The sequence below is a fragment of the Schistocerca nitens genome, chromosome 5 (assembly GCF_023898315.1).
Source record: "Schistocerca nitens isolate TAMUIC-IGC-003100 chromosome 5, iqSchNite1.1, whole genome shotgun sequence".
Classification (NCBI taxonomy): domain Eukaryota; kingdom Metazoa; phylum Arthropoda; class Insecta; order Orthoptera; family Acrididae; genus Schistocerca; species Schistocerca nitens.
In genome coordinates this window covers 250,471,555-250,495,607 of record NC_064618.1, presented here as the reverse complement: position 1 = coordinate 250,495,607, position 24,053 = coordinate 250,471,555, and the positions used below count along the sequence as shown (strand labels likewise).

At 37.0% G+C, this 24,053-nt stretch overlaps 1 protein-coding gene across 2 annotated transcripts in view; it reads right to left on the bottom strand.

Moving 5' to 3' along the window:
- Positions 1-496: 496 nt before the first annotated feature.
- Positions 497-24,053, bottom strand: part of LOC126259207 (protein cycle) — a 981,945-nt gene continuing 958,388 nt past the window's right edge. For both annotated transcript variants that reach the window (XM_049955799.1, XM_049955798.1), the window contains 4 exons: positions 20,594-20,679; positions 20,265-20,425; positions 10,157-10,295; positions 497-1,585 (listed from right to left, as the gene is read on the bottom strand). In XM_049955799.1, coding sequence (XP_049811756.1) covers positions 1,401-1,585; positions 10,157-10,295; positions 20,265-20,425; positions 20,594-20,679 — 571 coding nt within the window. In that variant the 3' untranslated portion in view covers positions 497-1,400. The remainder of the gene's footprint in view (positions 1,586-10,156; positions 10,296-20,264; positions 20,426-20,593; positions 20,680-24,053) is intronic.

Genomic DNA, 24,053 nt, shown 5'->3' with positions numbered 1-24,053 from the left:
CAAAACTTTTGGAAACCTTTTTTATTATTATGAAATTGAAAGAGAAAGGTGCAGAAATGAACATCAAGCCACTTTTCCATTTCTCTGTCTCCCCCCCCCCCCCCCACCCCCACCCCCCCACCCATTTAGATCCACTTGTTAAGCATTATTTTTGCAGTGAATAAATGGGACCTATTTTCAGGTAGCGTGCTTCCAGGTCTTTATAATATTGTGCTTATACCTGTATGTGTCACTGTTGATCATTCTTATTTTGCAGAAAGTAATTTCACTGATGGAAATAATTACTGTTGTCTACATTTTATGATGCATGGTGGTCTTTCCTAAAAATTTGATCTGTCACATCACTGGTGTTGTGAGGTAGCCTATTATAGAAAAAGAAGGTAAATACTAATGTTTTGTTAGAGTAGCTGTTTTTCTCCATAACTAATTTAATTTTGAAAAATTAAGTTGCATAACTTTACTTATATTTTGGGGTAATAAGTATACCAACAGCAAAAACAAGAAATATAAATATTTATATTTGATAAACAACATTTAAAATGCAGTTTACATGCAATTTCTATACAAAATTTAACAACAAATCTTCAAGATCAGTGCACAACACACATTGAACATTGGTCCAAATAACATTTTTGCCTGGCAAATAATGTCAGATTCTCTTCCCAAAGCTTCTGTCGAGAATGCATTGAAAAGTCTTTGAGTACAGAGGCATAAATATTTACAAGAATATCTTCAAAATTGACACTAAAATTTCGTAATAAAATACATTGTCCGTGTATAGCATTATTATCCATGTTTAAGGCTATAAGTTCTATGTACTTCTTGGATGCGTTCTTAATTACCGCATGGCCATTTCATTCAAAAGCACTTCACTTAACACTTCTGGATGCTACTACACGATAATCACTTCACTGCCAAAACATTGAGCAATGTAGAAAGTGTTGTTGCAAGCTACATATTTACCACAGTCCTGAGACCAATAACAACCCTGAGAACATTCCATTTCTTCATTTTCTATTTTGAAAATGAGTTTTAAAAATGTGATGTCAGTTAAGTCTTGTAGCAGTGTGAAAGGCAAGGAGACTTCTCAATCAAAATCTTTACTTCAATAGCTCCTCATGGAATGTGTTTCAGAAACTCTCATTGCTTTCAGAAGACCTTGTATTTACTAACTCTGACATCAAAATGGCTTCTTCTTCAAAAATGAGCACAATTACTCCTTTTAAATACTGTTGTCCATGTTGCAAAAGTATTAAAAAACCTTCTACGTTGCAAAATGTTCTTTGCATGATGCCAAAACCTACAGCATTACTAAATATCCACTCAAATGTAGAGTTCGGATGCAGGTACACTCAAGGTATATACAATTTGATTTTGTGCTCGATGGCTTTGTTAGAGCTTCATGGCAGTGGCCATGGAATGCCAGAAAAGTCAACAGGTCCACCAAGCCCAGCATCAGCTTCCAATAGGCTCATTATGACTGCCATTGCTGCTTCATCGTTGCCATCATTGGAAGCATTAGGATTTGAAGATTCAGGCAGGACATTGCCGTCAATCATTTGAATAACTTCATCTGGATCCACACCTGTAAATATAATGCTTTTTTAAAATTTATAATCAGTATATTTATGTATTGGGATAATAATAGTCATCTCAAAACTATAGTAATTCAGTGCTATACGATAAAATTGTTGTGGATGATAGTAGACCATTTTCTGACAAACAATTTATTTAAATAATATGTGACAGCACACTGAGCATAATACATTCTCAATGGATAATCATTACTGATACAGGAAAGCAACACGTTGAAGGACTGTACAAGAAGATAAACTTCAATAGTTTAAACTGGAAGTAGTAAAAATTGTTGTAGATTAACAATTGCACAAAACAAAATTGTATGCAGGAATTACAAGATTATTTTATTGTGATGCCCAGAATGTATGGAAGATAGGTGCTTGCCTCAGAATTGCTGCACAGAGTAACTGATAGCAAACAGAATGATAAACTGAAGAGTCGCTGGGGAATTTTGTATTGGATGGAGTGGAAATGATATAAAACAATTGTGATCTTATTTTTACCAATAGAAGAATAAAATTATAAAAATCTTTGTCTTAGACAAAAACAACATACCTCAAAAGGACAGGAGCCAGAGCTTTGTCTTTCATATGTTAGGCTGTGCAAATTTACTTATGAACTGAATTGAATGGTTAACTCACAATGGGTAACATTGCAGATTCATTATATATAGGAGAAATTGTTGTCACTGTGGAGCTACAGCTTTAATTTCCAGCACATAATTGCTTTAATGTTAAATATATTGTTGCGAGTTTGGCACATGCAGTGTGGTGGTTAGTGTCTCTGGCTTGAACGCTGTGGGTCACCATTTCAAACCCAACCATCAGCAATTATTTGTTGCTTCAAATTTATCATTTCTGGGTGGTTCTTTAAACATATGTAAACATTTGTAAATCCAAATATTTGATGTCTGTATAAATACTAGCATTCTGTTCTGTCTGTAAATTGGTGTCAGTAATAAATGTGCTTTCAGTTCTAAGTGTTTTATTTCACTGACAACTCTGTCTTCAGTTCTAGACTAGATAGTGGTTCCGATGTGAGACCACCTGGTGGAGATGTTACGTACTTCAAATGATCTACTTCACTAAGTCTCTAATTAGGCTGTGTAAAAGCCATCACCCACACGGAAAGGAATCAGAATACAAGCAGTGCAGCGTTACTAAGATCCATATATTTAGGAGACAAATGGATTCCAGAACAGTAGTAAGTCATCTGTATATCAGGCCTCCATCTGTGTTTTCCGGAGATGTTGGTCAGGACCCAACAAAATGGCTGAGAAGGTTCCCAATTACAGCAGGTGAGATGACGTGATATGTTTGGCACATGTATACTTTTACTTGGATGGCACGGGCCAAGAACAGTGTGGCTCAAGTGGCTCAAGAACAACGAAAAGAAGCTCAATAGCTAGGCCAAATTCTAGCCAAGCTGGAGAAAACGATTTACGACAATTGACATACAAAATGTTTTGGTCGTACACCACATCATATATCTGAATAAGAGAGAAGCTGGAAAAATCTTACAATTGATGAAAGGAATCACAAAAGAAATGCATCAAACTCTTTTGGTAAAGAAAGTTACAACAAGATAAAATTCATCCACTTAGTTCACTTCTCCCATACACCAGATAGTAAGGCCAGAGATATAGCAATGTTTGACAGCCAAAAATGTTGGACCAAAGATACAAGAGATAGCAGCCATGAACGTTGACCATATACATGGGTAGTTAATACAGAACATTGAAGAAGAAGTGTATCAATCTTTAGAGCCAATCTTTGTCGCTAGTTGGAAGTGCCACGAAGAGTGAACTTGGCCATTACAGACTTATGCTGCAGCTGTCAAATGACAACCTAGCACCCAACCAGCATAGGTGCAACCAATTCCTACATCAAGCAGAATAGTCCACAGAAGAACAGATATTTGGAGGACAGAGAACAACATACCAGTGTGTTTCCACTGTGGATGCCCTCGACATATTGTGTGTTACTGCAGAGAAGGCTACACTACCAGATACCAGCCAACTCAACAGCTCTGTTCACACCAATCAATTGCAGACAGTTGTAGTCTACATCTTCATGATTACTCTGCTATTCACAATAAAGTGTCTGGCAGAGGGCTCAATGAACCACCTTCAAGCTTTCTCTCTACCGCTCCACTCTCGAACGGTGCACGGGAAAAACAAGCATTTAAATTTTTCTGTTGAGCCCGATTTCTTTTATTTTATCATGATAATCATTTCTTTCTATGTAGGTGGGTGCCAACAGAATATTTTTGCAATCGGAGGTGAAAATTGGTGATTGAAATTTCATGAAAAGATCCCATTGCAACGAAAAACGCCTTTGTTTTAATGATTACCAGTCCAATTCACATGTCATGCCTGTGGTACTATCTCCCCTATTTTGCAATAATACAAAACGAGCTGCCCTTCTTTGAACTTTTTTGATGTCATCCATCATTCCCACCTGATGCAGATCCCACAAGTTGCCAACTTGTCTGGAGACTAGTTAACTCAGTGGATTTCTTTTCTGTAGTTTTGGACGCTTAGCATCATCAACCAAAGAAGACTATATTCTATGATACAAATGTGATTGTGCTAAAAGTTACAAATGGAAAGTACTTCCAGCTGACTGAAATGTATACAGCAAGAATAACTAACAATGACAGAACACAGCCTTTCAATTATCATTTTAACAGACTGTATTCATAACACTATCCTTGTATGGGACTTCTTTCAGACATCACAGGCAATCATAGGCTGTGAAAAATCAGAGCCCAAGATTGGCAAAGCTTCTCCAAGAATCACACAGAACAAAGATTACTCTGGGTGTTGTTTGCCATTGAAGACATTGTTATCCCAACATCGTCCGTGACACAATTTCTGGTCATCAACTGAAATGCTAAGTTAAACTGTCAAACTTTTATTGACTGCAAAAAGCTACTCAGGCACACAAAATATACTTGCCATCATTGATCATGAGCATTTTAGGTGGTCAAGGACAACTTTGGCTCACTAATGGTCAAGAGCAGCCACAATTCATGCCTAAAGGCATGTGTGCAGGGACAGCCAAACCGATCCAGGAAGGACAGCTTAGAGTCATTGACTAAGAACTGTGCTTCATTACCACTACAGATGATACAGGGGAGGAAGCTACTATCAAACTGCCAATAAGATCTGGTCTGACCAAGGAACAATGATGATGAGTGATAGCCATTTTGCATTAATTTTTGGATGCTTTCAGGTTTGGAGTGGAGAAAAGACAGACCAAGAGGGTCATGGTAAACACCATATCAACTCTGGAAATCATCCACCAATTAGCCAGCACTCATATTAGTGTCACTAGCTGAATGATGGGTAATTTGGAAGGAAGTGGGAAGATGCTGCAAGTTGACATCATTGAACTTTCAAACTGTTCTCGGCTCTCTCATGTGGTCCTTGTGAAGAAGATGGATGGGACTGGCATTTCTGTGTTGACTACCGATAACTGAACAAAATCACGAAGAAAGATGTTTGTCCACTGCAGTGCACTGTGTACACTTTAGTCTGCTTGAATGGAGTAAAGTATTGATCAACTATGGGCACACACACAGGCTACTGCCAATCAAGATAGCCAAGGCTGATGGGAAAAGACTACCTTCACAACTCCTGGCTGCCTCTATGAGTTTAAAGTTATTTTGTTTGGATCCCAAATGATGGTAAGCCTACTTCAACACCTTATATCAATGTTCGCAACCTTCCTAAGATCCTTCTCCTCCCACTTTTATCAACATTATTGCCTAAATAAACTTTACAATGAAAAAGAATTTTCTTTCAATACTTTAATTTTTAAAATGATGAAAGGTAAGTGACACTTGGTTTTCATAGGTGTTTTATTAAACCACAAACTAATGAGTCAATCAGACAGTTGGTTCTACTTATTTCTAACAATCTCTTTTAAGGAATTACGAAGCAATTCTTAGTTTATTATGAGTGCTATCATCAACTCCTCCTAAGAAAAGAAAGGTAATTATCCATATTGAGAGCAGATACTTGTTATAGAACATGCTTCCTGTGCATCACTCATCTCATTAGTGACACTTGCTTCACCCATACCTTGAACCTCCAATTACAAGCAACCGAGTTAAGCTGTGTGGCCTAGACTAATTGTTTAAAGATCACATAAATGCTGAAGGTCTTGTTTCTGAATTAACAGATATTTTAGGACTTCAGGCTGCCAATGCTTCATGTCTGAATACTGCCAATAATAATAATAACAATAACAATAATACAGTGTAGTGCCTGCATAACTGTAGTAACCATTACATAGTTACTGTAGTGTTGTTAATTAGTTAATTTATTGAAACTTCCTGACAGATTAAAACTGTGCTGGACCGAGACTCGAACTTGGGACCTTTGCCTTTCGCGGGCAAGTGCTCTACAAACTGAGCTATCCAAGCACGACTCACGCCCCGTCCTCACAGCTTTACTTCTGCCAGTATCTCGTTTCCTACCTTTCAAACTTTACAGAAGCTCTCCTGCAAACCCTGCAGAACTAGCACTCCTGAAAGAAAGGATATTGTGGAGACATGGCTTAGCCACAGCCTGGAGGAGTTAATTTATTGCTGTGAAGTGAGTAATGAAGCTATTTATAGTCTGTTGCAAAACTGCCTACAACTCAGAGAACATATTTTCATGCGATATTTAAGCATAAGTGATATATATGTCTCAATTTACTGTCAGTGCCTCATAATACAACGTATATGAGCAGTAAGATGTCAGTGAGAAAGATGATGATCATACGTACTTTTAGCAAACTGCAAACCCCACAACACTGTCATACTTTAATGCTAGTGTTTGAGTAAATGTAATTGCTGGTAACTTATGCAAGCAGTGTTATAGTCTCACAAAATATTGATAACAGTAATGATCTTTTGAAAATAATTCAGTTTTGTGGCTGAAACACAACTGAACACTTTTGTTTTTACCCCTTATAAAATTACATTTTATCCCTCAGGGAGCAAATTACCTACAAGCTGAGAACCACTGCCTTGCATGGATGTCACGTCTTTGCTATCTGGATGACATTATCGTTTTTCAAAGAGATTTTAATAACATCTAAGCCACCTGCCAACTAGGTTGAAGTGTGTTCAGACTACAGAGTTCTGTCCGAACATGAAAAACTGCCTCTTTGTCACCCAGAAATAAAAAACTCAGGGGACCTAGTCAGTGGTGATGGAGTCCATCCCAGTCCACAGAAAATAAGAGCAATCACAGATTTTCTGACTTCTCTGCACATTCTTGATGTGAGGAGTTCTCTTCGGATGTGTATGTATTACCGTCAATTCATAAAAGACTTTTATACTAAGGCAATCCTTTGTAAGAAGCACTGCAGGGAGGTGGAAAATTTTCCTGGAACAAGGAGCAAGAAGTTATATCTCTATCTACCTACATACTTTGCAAACCGCCATATTTTGCATGGGAGAGGTTACCCTGTACCACTACTAATCATTTCCTTTCCTGTTCCACTTGCAAATAGAGTGAGGGAAAAAGACTGTGTACATGCCCCCATATGAGCCCTAATTTCTCTTATCTAATCATTGTGGTCCTTACATGAAATGAGCTATCCTGGTCCATCAAGAGGCACTAACAACTTCTCCAGTTCTAGCACTTTATGACAAGAATGCCAAGATAGAATTTCCCAGTGACACCAGCAGTTTTGGATATGGGAGAGTTCTAGTTCAAATGTAAGAAGGTGCTGGAAAGGTGATAGCTAATGCTTCCAGAGTACTCTTAAAGTCCAAGATGGAACTACTCTAAAACCATGAAAGAGTGCCATTCACTTTGTGGCGAACCACCATTCTGTCACAGTGGTATTTAAAAGTAGACACAAACAGAAGGATGCCAACTGCCCTTCAAGGTATGCTTTGGAGGAACACAAATGTGTGGACGAAATTTCAGTCATCATTACATTAAATGACTCTGCTGCTGAACAGAGGGAAGGTCCAGCCACTGTAAAGAATACTGACACTGTAAAGAATACTGATGATGAAAGTGAGTGCCACAATTACCTCCAGAGTGTTTGGTACCAATCCAGCCTGTGGCAGAACCGTTCCACCAAACTGGAGTCGACCTCTTAGGGAGCTTCTCAAAGTTGACAAATGGGAATTGATGGATAACAGTCTGCTCTCACTACCTCACCTCTTATGCTATCATCAAAGTTGTGATGACTGCTGATGCTCCAGAAAGTGTAAAGTTTGTTGCAGAAGACATAATTCTGAAGCACGGAGCATCCCGTGTGATGATGTCTGATAACGGAAAAGATTTCAGTCGAGATTAGTATCACCGGTAATTTCGTCTTGGAACATCAGCCACAGGATGACGAATGCCTACCATCCAGCGATGGATGGCTTCACAGAACACTTTAATAAGCCACTGGCAGATAGGTTCTCGTTGTATGTTGAGGTAATTTCATGTCGCAACATCATTACAGAATGATGACTGCCTGTCATCCAGAGATGAATGGCTTCAGAGAACACTTTAATAAGCCACTGGCAGATATGCTCTTGATGTATGTTGATGTCAAACAGAGGGATTGGGACACAATACTGCCCATCATGACATTCACTTACAACACAGTGAAGCAAGACACTAAAGGCTTCATATCGTTCTTTCTGCTCTATGGTTGTGAGGCTGATACAACTATGGATACACTGTTTATGTTTCGACCAGATGGTATTGAGGAGAACTACATGAAATGCTTCCTCACCAAGACCAAAGAAGCAAGACAGCTGGGTGGCATATAGACTCTGGACACTCAGGAAAAGGACTCAGAGCACTACAGTTCCAAGCACCGACCAATGAGATACAGCCCAGGAAACTTGATTTGGATTTTTATTCCTGTGTGGAAAGCAGGACTATCGGGAAAGTTAGTAAAGTGCTGCTTTGGGCTGTATCATATCCTTCATCACTTGCTTTATGTCACAAATGAAGTAGAGATTCTTCATCAAAAAAACAAAAGTGCAGAGACATTGTCCATGTTCTCCATATGAAGCCCTACTACAACCCAGAGGCACATATTGATGATGGGAGGTTCAAGGAAACTGAAGACCCACTCATCAGTCACGAAGCTTTGACAGAAGGAGCTACCTTCGATGCTCATCGTAGTGAAGAGGATGTAACTACATGGCTCTAAAGTCAAGATCCACCAGTGCCATTGTACAGAGAACCACTGAAGAGATATAAATCCTGGGTGCTGTACTTGGCTCCAATGAGGGCTTCCCAAACAGTGGGTCCTGTTTTTCGAGGAAAAGGAGCAATGCCGTGAGCTCTGGGAAATGCATTGTGGTGCAGTGGTTAGCATCAGTGGCTGGCTTGCTGTGAGTCTCCAGTTCAAACCCAACCACCAGCTCTTATTTATTATCTTGCATTTATCCTATGTGGAGGGTTCTTGAAATACCTTATAACTGCGCTCTTCATCCAGAAGATCTGTTCTATTGTGGCTGAACACTGGCGTCAGTAACAAAGTGGTTTCACTTGCAAGTGTTCTATTTCACTGATGGCTCTGCCTTCATATTTGGACTTGATTGTGGTTTTGACATGACAACATTATGTGGTATTTTAAACTAGGAGAAACTTACGTGGAACTTGAGATGATAGATGTGGGAAAGAAGGCAGTTGGCAATTCAAAAGAGAGAAGAACAGAGTGAAAATAATCTCCATAGAGATATAGTTTCCCATATTAGTACGCATTCTTGCAGCAACATAACCTTTGATACGCACCAAAAAGAATGACCTAATTTCAAACGTCCATATTTGTTTATAAAAACATACTACAAACTTGGAATGAATTGCGAAATAATCACAAAACCATAAAGTTTTAGCTAAGCTATTACAAACAGTTTATGTATCTGCCAGCAGCATCATGAACAACATTTACACAAGTAAATTTAGCCAACTAAAATGTAGAAAATTAATCAACAAGAATATCTGCAAGTTACATAATCTATTTTACAGCATGTGGTGTTTCTAATTTATACCATTAAAAGATTTAAACTCTGTTCTGTCAGTAAATAAAAGCAGTTGTTTCCACCTCTGGAACTTAAAGTGCATTGTCAGAGGATAACTACAGAAACAGACTTTTAATTTTCCATGTTAGAACATGTAAATTACATATTTACAGAGAATATAATATTCTGGTGACAATCTACATTATTTACTTCATGAAGATAAAATGTAGTTGTGAGACTTGTTTGTGCATCTTAAAAATAACAGTATCACTGTTAATCTGTAGTATAAAAGAGTGCATATGATTAGATACAGTTGTATCTGGTCTGGTGTGTCTAACATTATCCAAAAACTATCTGTAATGTAGGCTACTGGGGAAATACTAGAGTTTGCATTTTTTGCACTACCACTTTCATTGTAGTATGTTGCCTTATACATTAATTATTACATTTTGAAATACAAAAATATATATTTTGAAAAACTGTTTAAGAAGCTTCTGCAGGAAAATCTAATACATTCAGTCATTGATTGAAAAATGTTATTTTATGAACATACATTAATCAAAAGCATACTAAAGTTCATAACAAAACAGCAACATACCTGGTTCATTCGCTATAGACAATTGCACATTGTTCCGGATATTTGGGAAACTTGTTCCACCATTGTTGAGAGGATTTGAGCGTGTGGAACCATTTCGTTGCTGAGGTAATTCATTGGAGTTGCTTGTTGACATCTGTGACTGTAAAGCCATTGTATATGTGTTATTATTTGCTCATTTATAATTTAATATCAAAAACAGAATGTTAACAACAGATGCTCTAACTGATCAACTGTTATTAGGGGCAGCAGACAAACACAGAATTTTCATTTTTACTCTGTGTAAGGTGAGGATAAAGAAGAAGAATGAAAGGAGCGGACAGTGTAATCAAAGCATTATGAAGATCACTGTGAAGCAACAGAATAAGTTTGATCAGAATGAAGCATAAGCATTTAAAGAGATTCAGTTTCCAGAGAATGGCAGTATGTTACAAATTTGCTGACCAGACAAAAATAAATAAATTAAGCTTATCAAGACCATGTCACAAATTGCTAGACTAGTAAAAAATAAATAAGTTGGGCTTCTCTAGAGTATGAGCTGTGAAACAGGAATACAAACTGTCATCACAACTGCCCCCTGCCACCTGACACCTCTATCCCCTTGCATTCTATTACTTGTAATTCCTAAGGGATTTACCAATGCAGTTATTGTTACCTGTAATGTACTTCAGTTTCAAACATGTACAGAAAACAATTAACAGTTTTTTGTCTTCATATGATCATAAAAGTAGGCTTGTTCAGTTCCAGTAAAAATGCTTTTCCATTAATTGCTTTGAGATGAAAGCTTTCTTAAGGTTGGTTTGTTTACTATTTGCTTCAGAATAATTACTGACTCCTCTGCATCATTTTCAACACCATTCCATCAAATAAGAATCTCTTCAGTATTTAAAAAATGGTCAAAAGAAAGCAAGATCAGGGTTTCACAGACTATCGACAACGACTTCGGATTGAGGAGGGACTGGGAAAAAATGGCTGTATTTCTTTCAAAGAATCCATTACAGCATATGCTTTAATTGATTTAAGGAAACCACAGGACACCTAAGTATGCAGTAGCAGCAGAAATAGTAGCCATTGCACTTCCACAGAATGTATATGCACCAGGACAACTGGGAAATCCAGGAAAAAGTCAGGAATTTTTTAGAATTCAGGAATTTGTCACTGTTTTAGTTTTCAGTTAAATATTTGCCATTTTGGCTGGTAAGAACAGATACTCTAACAAAGAATTTTTCTTAAGTCCACTTCTGCAGAATAATTCTGCAGCAATAAAACATTAACAAGAAAATAACAACAAAATAAAACTTTTATGGCTACGAAGTCTTTCGCGACGTATTTCTTGAGTAAAAATCTCTCGGTGTACATGCCGCGTCAAATCAGGATAAAACTCCAAGCTTTCGAGAACTACCTCCATGGTCGTCGTCAGGGCTAAAACTGACTGTCGTGAACTAGCGAGCGGGATAGCAATGCGGGATAGCAACTACATCTATGGAAGTAGAGGGCACCACTTCGCTACGCGCCATATCGCTGACGTATTCCAGCCAATCAGAAGCCGTCCTTTGCATATAAAAGTGGGAACCTCGCTAGTTCACGACAGTCAGTTTTAGCCCTGACGACGACCATGGAGGTAGTGGTCGAAAGCTTGGAGTTTTATCCTGATTTGACGCGGCATGTACACCGAGAGATTTTTGCTCAAAATAAAACTTTATTTGCAAAGAAAATGTGCCATTTACACTAACAAAACACGGTGTACACACAAGCATCTGCCAACAGCAAGCTCTGTCAAAGGCTTCAGGATGAAGACTACACAATACTTTGTAACAACAAACTGTTTTCAATCAGTGTGGTGTCCTAACTGTTTATATTTCTAACAGGTCACAGGAAAATGGTGGTTTCAGAAGCACTACTTTCAAGGTAAATTTCCTTTTATGCAAGATAAATTATGTTACATCTGAGAATGTGTGATGAATTGCTTAAATCATGGAGTGTATAATTATACACTATAAATATAAAATATAATTATCCTTCCAAAAAACTATGAGATGAGTTCTTGAGCAATTTCATGCATAACTGGCTTTTTTGTGGAAGAGCTGAAGTGCTTGAAAGAACATGTATTCAGCCAGGTAACACATGAAATGTTTGGTGCACAGCAGTGAAATTTATAATAATGTGCTTGTTAGAAATATTCCGCTGCTGCAATTTAAGCTGTGATCTTAGGTTCCTGCCTAATCACAACCTCATAAAAACAGCAAAAAAATTTTGATGACAAACAGTGTAAGTGAAAGCTTTGCTTTTCTTGTAGCTATACTGTATGTATATTTAAATCATTAACTTTTCCTAATAACTGATGTTTATTTTGGCTAACTACATCAAACATCCTCTGCTCTTTACTGTCATTGGCTGGTGAGATGATGTGACAAGAGTTATGATGGACTGGCAAGAGCATACCATGCAGCACAATATTCATTTCAGTGCTTCGAAAGCTACTGTGCTGTATTTGGTAGAATGTATATTTATACTTTCATAATACCTAAAAAAATGTTGCCTTGCATGAAAGATCTTTCCAAAATATACTGTTTATTTCTGGGTTTCATTTATTAAAGTGACTGGAATTCTACACCGATGTATATAACCTTTACCAATCAAAGGATTGATACATTTTACAGCTCGAAGGTGAAGTATATTGTCACTTAAAATGGAAAGAAATGTACTTTTACATAGGGTATAGTGTACTGTCATCTGGGACAAAGTGTATTCTCACCAGGGAAAAAAGAGTATTTTTAACTAGGAAAACTGGGAACTTCTTTTCCTTGTCCACATCCTGCATCTATTGCTAGATAAAGGTCTCCTCTAATCTTTGTCATGCACTACAGTCTCCAGATATGTGTGCCCATGCTGCTCCAGTTGTCATCCACTCACCTGCCACAAAATCATCATCTTGGTATTTCCTCATCTTTAGGAATCTAGCAATCAACTTCTTCAGTTCATCTATCACCTACTTGCACAGTGACATCTACACAGTCATAATTATGACCTCCATTCCCATCTGCTTCCTGATCTATTTGATTGTTTCCCACCTCTTCTGATAATTCCCAACATGCATTTCACTGAGAAAGGTGGTGCAGTAGCTAGCACACTGGATTGACATTTAGGGTAGTGCTTGTTCAAATAACCATCCATATTTAGGGTTTCTGTTGTTTTCCCAATTTTCTTATGGCAAATGCCTCCATCCTATCTTCAATTCAAACTTCTATTCATCACAATACATAAAACCCTGTCACTGACTGTATGTTACAACCTAACATTCGTATTTATTTATTTATTTATTTTTAACATGCCTCTGTCTGTTGCTTACTGAGCATCCCTCAATTTTTGAATGTCTCATTCCAAGAAGTCAAAACTAGTAATATATTACTGAATGTAAACTTTCCTTTACTGTCACATTGGAAGCTATGTTTGGAAAACTGTATTTAGTTTATCAAAATCACTGTAGTCCATTTTACTCTTCTGTTAATTTCTTCTGTTGCTCATCCAGTTGTATTCTTCAGCTGCATTCTCATTAGTCAGTTCTATGTACTCATTTTTAATTTCTAGTATTTATCATTTGATGTATTACACATTATTTTAGTCTTCTTAGTACCGATTTTCAATGCATTTTTCAAATATTCTGCAGTATGTCGTCCATTAACTGAAGTTTTATCTGTACTTGAAGTATAAATTGCAATATTCCATTTACCCTTTAACTGCTCTGGACATGTTAACGCACGCGCCTCTGTCCCTGTGTGCTCTGAATGTGTTTACACGTGCCACCAGTCCTTCTACGTGGTATTCTGAACGTGTCTGGTAAGTGCAACAAACATGCACAGCATTACAATATGAACTAAATGGTTTGTAAATTAGTCTAAAGATCTGTAGCAATCATTTGTATGTTATAGAGTGCAAGAATAGTTTACAGGTATATCTTACATTTGGTTGAAATGAACCAGGAACCTAGTTCGTTGTGTAGTCTGTGAAACTGTATTAACCTATTCCTTGCACACTATTTGCCTCTGAGATAAAAACTCTTGCACTGCAACAATTGGATCAACATTTTCAACACTATCTGAGAAAGCTGTCCAAGGTAGTTACGTCCATCTCTCATCTGTGTGTACAATTATCTGTCAAACAATTTATCACCTCCATACAAGCCCCCTCACTCTTTAACCACTCACAGCTATTAGACTGCAACAAAAATCAGTGACACTCCATAAAACACATTGTTTGAATCATTCATTGGTCAATAATCACACAAAAAGACTGAAATTTACAGAGGTTTTGGACAATGTCCTTCTTCAAAGCTGACAATAACACTAACACAGACAAGACCATAGGGTCATTCCATATCAAATCACCCAATAAAAAATAAATTTTACACCCACCTCCTGAGATTTTCATGAAATTTGGCTCAAATGGTTCTAATACCATCCTGACAACACCTGCAAATTTTTTTTTGCTGTACCTCTTACAGTTCTTTTTTTAAAAATTTTTAAAATTTTTATGTTTTGCGTTTTCTGAATCTTCGGAAATGGTCAATTTAATTTGTATTCAAAACTTTAAATTTGCTTATCTTAAAAACTCTTTTAGATAACATTATGAATTTTTGCAGCAAGTTTATTTATTATACATATTTGAAGATAAAAATGATGCTATTAAAATATATTAATATTTTCTATGAAAAAAAGATATATGTATTTTTTTTTTTAACGGATGTTTTGTTTTATAAGAATTGCAATATCTAGAGTCTCAGACCTGATAGAATGCTCAAATTTGTTTTAATTTACTCTTAAACATATAGGCTACTTGATAAAACAAAAATAATGATGGCTTTTTAACATGTTTATTAATTATAGTAGATTACATTAGAATTATGTACAAAGATACTTACGACACTTATGTATAACCCAACAGATTGCTTGAAACATTGAATTTTTTTTCAGTAATTTTGTCTTTTTAATAAACATTAATGACAGCTTTTTGTACAAAATTAACAAAACCAGTGTCATGTTCTTCGTCATCACTAATAAAACAGTGGTTGGAAACAAAAACATTGTTTTCCTCATTTCTTAGAAAAACTCCAACTGGGTGTAGAGTACAACCACCTCTATTCCCGTGGTAACTTTGGGTCTCATTTTGTATAACAAAGGAATAATTTTCACTGAAATCCATCACAATAATTGCTGTTTTGGTGGTGGGTCTTCTTTCAATCTTTTAAAGGCTGCTGATTGGGATTTTGCTATAAACGAGTTCGGGGTGAGCTTTTCCAATGACCTAACCAATAAAGAAATGTAGTCTTCAACACTGATAGACTGTTTGATCATTTCTGCCCTGTCTGTGTTAACCCACTGACTGATTACAATTTCTTCTTCTAAATCATAATATTCACTTAGTTTTTCAGTTAAGCACTCTCTTAGTGCAGTATTTGCAGGACAGCTGTTGCAATGATGTAGCATGCAGTTTTGGTTTTCTGTGTTGCACACAAGCATCTTAATTAGGTCTTTATAAGATTCTTAAATTTTCACAGCATCCAGTAATAGTTTAACATTCTGGTGGATACTGCATACACATACAGTGTGTGCGCCTGCAGCACCAGCAAGGATACACCATTTAGGTCTCAAGAAACAAAATTTTGAAAATCCTACTTCTACCTCAGGATTCTCCTATTTGAAATAATAATAGAGTTCTCTCAAGTTACACAAAATGAGTCTTTTTTGCATGTACACATTTTCTTGAACACTTACTTTGTCTTTCGTTCCAGGTAGCGCTCTGGAACTTTCATCCTTTTCATAAAAATCTGTTACAAGTCTTACTGTATTTTCAGAAAGAGTTTTACCTTTTTTTGGACTAGGAGTTACCAAAATACCCTTTTCAGATTTTAGCTTTCTAGCTTGTCGCACCATGTACTCACTTACATTAAATTCTTTCATCACTTTATTTCGACTCCAAGAATCTGGAGCCAAGGTCAGAATCTGGATTTTTCTAGACCTCCCAACAGATGAAATCTTCTCTTTCATAAGAGAAATCATTACATCAACATCCTTTGCTTTCTCAACCACACTTTTATCTTCTTCGTCATCATCAGAACTTGGTGCATCATATTTTAATGCTTTTGAAACCGCCTTTTTTGCAGTCTTTTCAATACTGCTAACCTTCCTTTTAAAATAAGACCCTTTACTTTGTTCTGACAAGCCATGAAGCTTTATCGGTGTTAAACCTAAATTATCAAGAGCAATGTTTGTTTGTACGAGGGATTCATTTCTGGATTCCAATGATTCTAATTCAACCATGACTTCATCATCTGTTTCACTTTCATTGACTTCAACTCTTAATTTTTCCTCACAAAAGTTACGGCATGTTGAGCAAAGCTTTTGTCCGGGTTTTATGCTAATATTTTTTGTCAGTAATTGTTTAGAAAGATCCAAGCCTACACTTCTCAACGATTTTTTGATGGGCTTTTTGTGTTTTTAGTGGGTCTACACATGTTGTTTGATACTTTTCAAAAACATTTAAAAAGTCGTAGCTGTGGTGTGAACATATATTCTTAAATTCACACAGATTAATTCCAGATCTTAAGTGGATCAAATCTTTATCTTCCTCACTCAATTCTGATACCGGTTGTAACTTTTTTGAAGGTGTGTAGGTTGTTTGGAGACAGTTAGATTTTTTAAATAACCCTACACTACAGGTTTGAATATCTGACATACTGATTTCACTTTTGGTCTGATTACTGTTCTGGTTACTTTTATAGGATATTGGAAAAGAATCTCTAAACTAAGTAACAGTACTTACTGAGAGTTCGAATAAACTTAATAAAATACTATACAAGCACTATCAAGCACTATTTAACACTGTAATAATTTTTGACTTCAAAACACAGGAGTAACAAAACAAAATCCAAGTCTACATTGCTACTCCAAGAAGACAAAAACTTATTTTCGGTGTCTAAGTCACTTGGTATTTTTTGTTTTTAAAATATAATTAATATTATTTTAAAAATTAGATAACTATTAAACAGGTTAAAAAGCCAACATAATTTTTCTTTTATCTAATAGCCTATACAATTAAGAGTATTTTAAAACAAATTTGAGCTGTCTATCAGGTCTGAGACTCTAGATATTGCAGTTTTTGTAAAACTAAACATCCGTTAGCTAAAAAAAAAAAAAAAAAAAAAAAAAAAACTTGTAAATTTTTTTTCATTTGGAAGATTTTAATATATCTTTATGGTAATTTTTTTTAACACTTAGATATAATACCCAAACTTATTCCAAAATTTCATACTGATATCTTGAGTATTCTTTAATATACAAATTTTTTTAGTTGTGAGGACACGTTAAGTTACAATTTCCGACTGCTGAAACAACGCCAAATCTAAAAACTTTAAAAATTTATAAAAAAAACTATAAGAGATAGAGCAAAAAAATTTTACAAGTGCTTTCAGGATGATAAAAGAAGTAATTGTACCAAGTTTCATCAAAATCTGACATGGTTGGTGTCAAGGCCTGGGTGACTTGACATGGAATGACCCCATATTCTCTCTACTGGCTACTCTGGCTTGTGTCTTTGGTCTGACTGGGTTAGACTTTATGTTGAATGTAGTTGGTGAGAGAAGCAAGAAGAAGGGGAAGGCAAGTGAGAGATGGAGGGAAGTGGGGCTGATAGGTAGGCAGAAGAAGTAGCAATAAAATGGGATTGGAGTGTTGCACTGGTGAACCCATCCTAATGCACTGATGCAGGCAAGGGAATCTGCATGTGGCATACAATGCCATGGAGGAGCATGTTAAGAGGAAGGTGAGTTAAGGGGTAGGTGGGGGTGGGGGGAGAAGAGAGAGAGAACAGAGGAAGAGGGAGTCCATTAAATGAACAGTAGCTATGTGGATGGAATTTATTGGAGTAAGGTGGAAGACATGAGACAGTAATGGAGCTGGGTGATACACCAGCACTAGTTGAGGTTAAGGTCAGAAGGACTGCAGTATCAAAGTATGTGTGACAAAGACAATTCCCATCTGTGTGCTTCAAACAACATTGTGTTGTAATGGCAGGGAGGGCTCAACACAGGTTTGCGACAGCCATGAAGTTGAGCATATTGTGCTCAGCAGTGTGTTCTAACACTGGATGGTCAACTTTGTTCTTGTTCACAGTTTGATAGTGGCCAAGCACTCAGATAGGCATTTGGTTGCCATGCTTCCATAAAAGGCTATAAGGAATTATAGGAGAGTGGGCATATGACAGACTATTTTCATAGGTGGATCTGCCTCTGATATGTTATAATATGGATGTAATGGGACTAGAGTAGGACATGGTGTAATCAGAGTGTAGGACAGCTCATCCAATTATCCTTCCAATACAAACCATCTGGCAAGAGACTGAAAATGGGCATGGCATAAGGTTGGACCACAATATTTTATAGGTTGGGTGGGCAGCAAGAATAACACTCTGGGAGAAGTGACAAGGATTTGGGGGGGGGGAAATGGGAAGGATTTTGGAAAGGTGCACCTCATTTCCAAGCAGGATGACAGGTAACAGAAGACCTGGGAGAGGATGTGATTAAGTTTTCCCAGTCTTGTCCCAAACACTCTCCCCACACTCCCAGCACTGATGAGAATGATTACAAAGGTATCACATTCAATACTGAACCTATGTTCAACCATGCTGTATTTTTTTTTCAAGGATATACTTCCTTTTCTAGCTCTCTATGCTATCCACCCTACTGATAATAGCTAACTCAACAAATAAACTCCAGCTCAAACCTCCCTGCAACTGTGAGCTTTCTCCCCTTGCACCCTGTATTGTCTTAAAAGGTAAATACAGCATTTATTTGAAAGTATAAAAACAAACTGAGTTTATTGAATGTAACAGTTTATTCTATGTTTTATCTCCAGATAATTTTTAATTTTTGTTAATTCATCAGTGCACACAAAGATGATTCTCCTATTTCCAACTAAAAAGTTAAGCTATAAATTTGAGGACCAGTGATAAATAACTTGCTGAATTTTGTGTCTATGGTCTTACGTATTTATTTGCATGTTCTGATTGGGATTATGTGTTACTATTTTTTTATCAGTCATAATACAGGTTTGATGTGGTCCATTGCAAATTCTACTCATGTGCCAAGCTCTTCATCTCAGAGTAGCACTTGCATCCAACATCATCAATTAATTATAGGATAAACTCCAATCTCTGCCCTCCCCTATAGTTTTACACTTTACAGATCCCCTAAGTACCATTATACCCTGACAACTTGCTACATGTCCAATCATCATGTCTCTTCTTCTTGTCAATGTTATCCTGATATTCATTATCTGTTAAAAAAGAGAGTGCACGTGTGTATGTCTCGAATCTCATTCAAAACCTTTCGATCAGTTTCAGCCAGATTACGCACAGAAACAGCATGCCTCTTGAGTATAAGCACTGTGGGATTTATAATCTCCTAACTCCAATAGGAACAGAGATATGGCCAAAAACATGTTTTTCTGCCCCTGGCATATAGGCTGCCTTGCACAACAGGCATGTTGTGTGGGAACAGTACCAGCCTGCTACTTGAACCTCCATTGCAGAGCAGCCTACATGTCAGGGGTAAGAAACAGTTTTCTGGGTCCTGACGTGTAGGCTGTCGTACATGGCAGGTGCTTCGTAGGAGTAGTATCAACCTGCTTTACAGAAATTTATTTCAAGGACTAAATATCCCAATGAGCGTGACTGGGCACATGTTGAAATCGGTAGAGGAGGGTCTGGACAGTAAGAGGGGGAGAGGAAAATGGACAGAGGAAGTGGAGGAGGAGGAGATGCATGAGGTGGGTGGAAGGTGTAGAGGGTTAGTGAGCAACAGAAAAGGAAGAGGGGTAGGTAGAGATGGACAGAGAGATGGGGAAGAATGATATGGTCAGAGAGGGGGTGGAGGCGATGGACCATGACAGGAGCATGAGGAGATAGACAGTTAGAGGTGGAAAGATGAGGTGGATGGACAGAGGGAGGAAGAGGTGGAAACAGAAAGGGAGGGGTGTGCAAAATATGTGTTGAAAACATACACAGGCGAAGCCATGGGCAGAAGTCTAGTAACCAATAAAATGTCTTGAGCACTTACTGATGGCCGTGTTTGATCAACATCTGGTGAGGGACTGCTGCCAGGTGATGAATCTGCTCCTTGCTTCATAGAATCTAGCACTTCTTCAGCAATCTGACGACCAATTTTGCTGGCTTCTACATGAGTACTAATGAATCGTTGCATTTCTCTGTTTCCATTTGCTGCAATAAAGCAATCAACATTGAATTCTGATTGTATAACTGACAACTTATTGGTACTACTACTTCAATATATTTTGAAGATGTAGTTTTTTGTGTATCTCTTTCTCTATTTCTTCCTCTCTACACTGCATAACATCTATTACACAAAAACACTGTTTTAATACTTACATTGTGTGAAGAAATCAAAACCACTATGTGAGTGGTTTGTCCCTTCAGTCTGTGGTATACTGCTTTCAACAGTCCGAATGTCAGACCTGCAATAATTTACTGGTGTTATTTATCATGTACATAATCAACTGAGAAAAACTTAAATAAAGCGATTGCTATATAGACGTGAAGTACTGTGTGCTTCATCTTCTTTTTAACATACGTGCTAGATGTGTTGTGCCTTCACAAACTGTATGAGATTGTAGTCCAAATATAGTTACATATAAATGCAACAGAAAACAGTTATATTCAAGTACTACATTTAGTATTACCAGATTTTCACACAGCTAATTTGTTCAATAACAAAGTAGCTCAAAAATTCAACAGACTTGTTTAACACATGGTCAAATGTAATGATGAAAGACTGACTAAAAATACCATGCTACAGCCTAAATATTGAAACTATTCTGTGTTCACGGTAACTTCCTGTAATTTCTCTCTCTCTCTTTCTTTTTTTTTAGTTTCATTATTATATAAAAGACTGAGGAAAAGTGAACTGAAAGCAGTAAAATGGTTATGTTGTTAAAGGTGCATAATGAAATGGTACAGAGATAAGTGGATTTGGCTCTATTTGACTCCCTCACTGAGAAATAGTGAACAGGGAATCAATGCCAGTTTCTTGCCCTTGGGGTGGGAAACTCTTGTTGCAAATGGAAGTACCAATAACAGTCAACAGTATAGAAATACAGAAGGCATTGACAACAATGTCATTAAAGCCACAAAAGTATGACCACAGGAAGTGCAGTTAGAGTGAGGGGAGGAGAACTGTGCAAAATATAGTTATTAATGCAATAGTTAATAAACTGAAATCAAGAATTAATAAACTGAAAAATGGATTAAAGAATGTGCCAATATCAATAACAAAGTGATAGAATTATTCTTCTCACAACTGAAAGAAAGACAATACCAGTCACTGTTGTAATGACGTAAAAGTCCATATTACAAGAGGAGTATGTTACAGGACCCAAGAATAATAATATATGTGGAAGGCTCTGAAAATCTACCTGGTAGTCACAGAAGACATTATTGCTGATGTAATGGATGGTAAATCATACTGTATTCCACATATGGATGCAGACCATAGCCTGATAATGTTAATGGTTGGCTGAAAATCAAATCGATAAAGGGAACATTGGAGCATTCAAGGAAATGGTACACTAATAAATTAGGTTCACAGTGAATGCTCCTAGCATGGGAGTGTTGCTGTTGGCATACAGTGTACTAATGTATACTGCCTGTTCAGTCTTCTAAAAAGGATTCAGAATCTTTTCCTAACCTTTATACTTCATGTGACTAAGAGATGTGTCTTTCTTTTAATGTTTTGAATTAAAAAAAAAAAAAAAAATATTATACGGCATCTACTACCCAGCTATTGTTTTATATATTTCATTACTACATAATTAACACTCACAGGAATTTTACCACAGGGCAGTGATTTGTTAATGTGAAAGATGCAAAACTGCACTGTTGTTTAGAGTCCATGTCAATGTCAAGTTTCTGGTTGGCCTATAACTGCCCAAAAGTCAGAGGAAGGTAAGTGCATATTACTTTCAATATGACCATGCCTAGTAAAGTACTGTGGAATTCAAAACAACACTGAGCTCAACTGTACTTAAATATAGCTCAAATGAAATAACTTTATGACATACAGATTAGAATGGTGCAGAGAGGACAGGGGGGGGGGGGGGGGAGAGCAGTGATACCAATGTGCAGCTAGTTAATGAGTTTCATGTTCCATTGATCATTTTGCACAATAAATAGTTATGACATGGAATGAGTCATTTTACATTCACATTGCAAATTAATTTGTAAATATGCCTATGTGTTGAACATCTAAACTTTTTTTCTTAATATACAGATGTGATTGAGTAAATCCTACCCACAACCTGCATTACAATAATAGAAAAATTCTTCTATGGAATAGAAGCAGCTGTCAAGGAGAGACTTTTTCAGTTGGTTTTCATATTTTACTTTGCTTTGCTGTATGTCAGACATTTTATATCACTGGGTAAGTGATCAAATTTTTTTGTTGCACCACTGTCCACCACCTGTTGTGCTAAAGACAGCCTTAATGTGGAGTAATGAATGTCATTTCCCCTTCTGGTAATGTAATTATGTACATCATTGTTCCTTTTGAACTGCAGCGGATTATTTATAACAAACTTCATAATGGTATGAATATAATAGAGGTAAACATTCCACGTGGGAAAAATATATCTAAAAACAAAGATGATGTGACTTACCAAACGAAAGTGCTGGCAGGTCGACAGACACACAAACATGCACACAAAATTCAAGCTTTCGCAACAAACGGTTGCTTCATCAGGAAAGAGGGAAGGAGAGGGAAAGACGAAAGGATGTGGGTTTTAAGGGAGAGGGTAAGGAGTCATTACAATCCCGGGAGCGAAAAGACTTACCTTAGGGGGAAAAAAGGACAGGTATACACTCGCACACACACACATATCCATCCACACATACACAGACACAAGCAGACATTTGTAAAAGCAAATCTCTTTTGTAGAATGATTGCATTTCCCCAGTACTCTGCCAATAAGCTGATGTCTGTCACCTCTTTCATCCATCAGTGAGCCAATGTGACCATTCCATTCATATCCCTACAAAATGTTACATCTAGGTATTTGCATTAGTTGGCCAATTCCAGCTGTGATTCACTTTTTTTGTGAAGTACATAATTTCACATTTCTGAACATTTAATGCAAGTTGTCAATCTTTGTACCACTTTGAAAGCTTATTGAGATCTGACAGAATATTTATGCAGCTTCTTTTGGACAGTACTTGATTATAGATAGCTGCAGAATCTGCAAAAAGTCCGAGGTTACTATTAGTATTATCCTCAAGGGCATTAGTATACAACATGAACAGCAAGGGTCCCAACACACTTTGCTGGGGTACACCCAAACTTACTTCTACATCTGACAATGTCTCTCCAGCCAAAATAACCTGCTGCATCAGCTTTATCAAAAAACCATCAATCCAATCACAAATTTCACTTAATGCATCATATAATCATACTTTTCATGATAAGTGTAGATGATGTGCTGAGAAATGATTTTCAGAAATCAAGAAATACTGCACCTACCTGACTGCCTTGATCCAAAACTTTCATTACATCATGTGAGAAAAAGTGTGAGTTGGGTTTTGCATGATAGATGGTTTCAGATTCTATGTCATTGGCATGGAGGAGGTCATTTTGTTCAAGATACCTCATTATGTTTGGGCTCAGGATACGTTCTAAGATTCTGCAAAAAAATTGATGTCAAGGTTACTGGGTAGTAGTTTTGTGGATCACTTCTACTACCCTTCTTGTAAATGGGTGTGACCCGTGCTTTCTTCCATCTACTGAGCATGGTGCTTTGCTTCAGGAATCTAAGATTATAGTTAGAAGAGCGCGCTAGCTCAG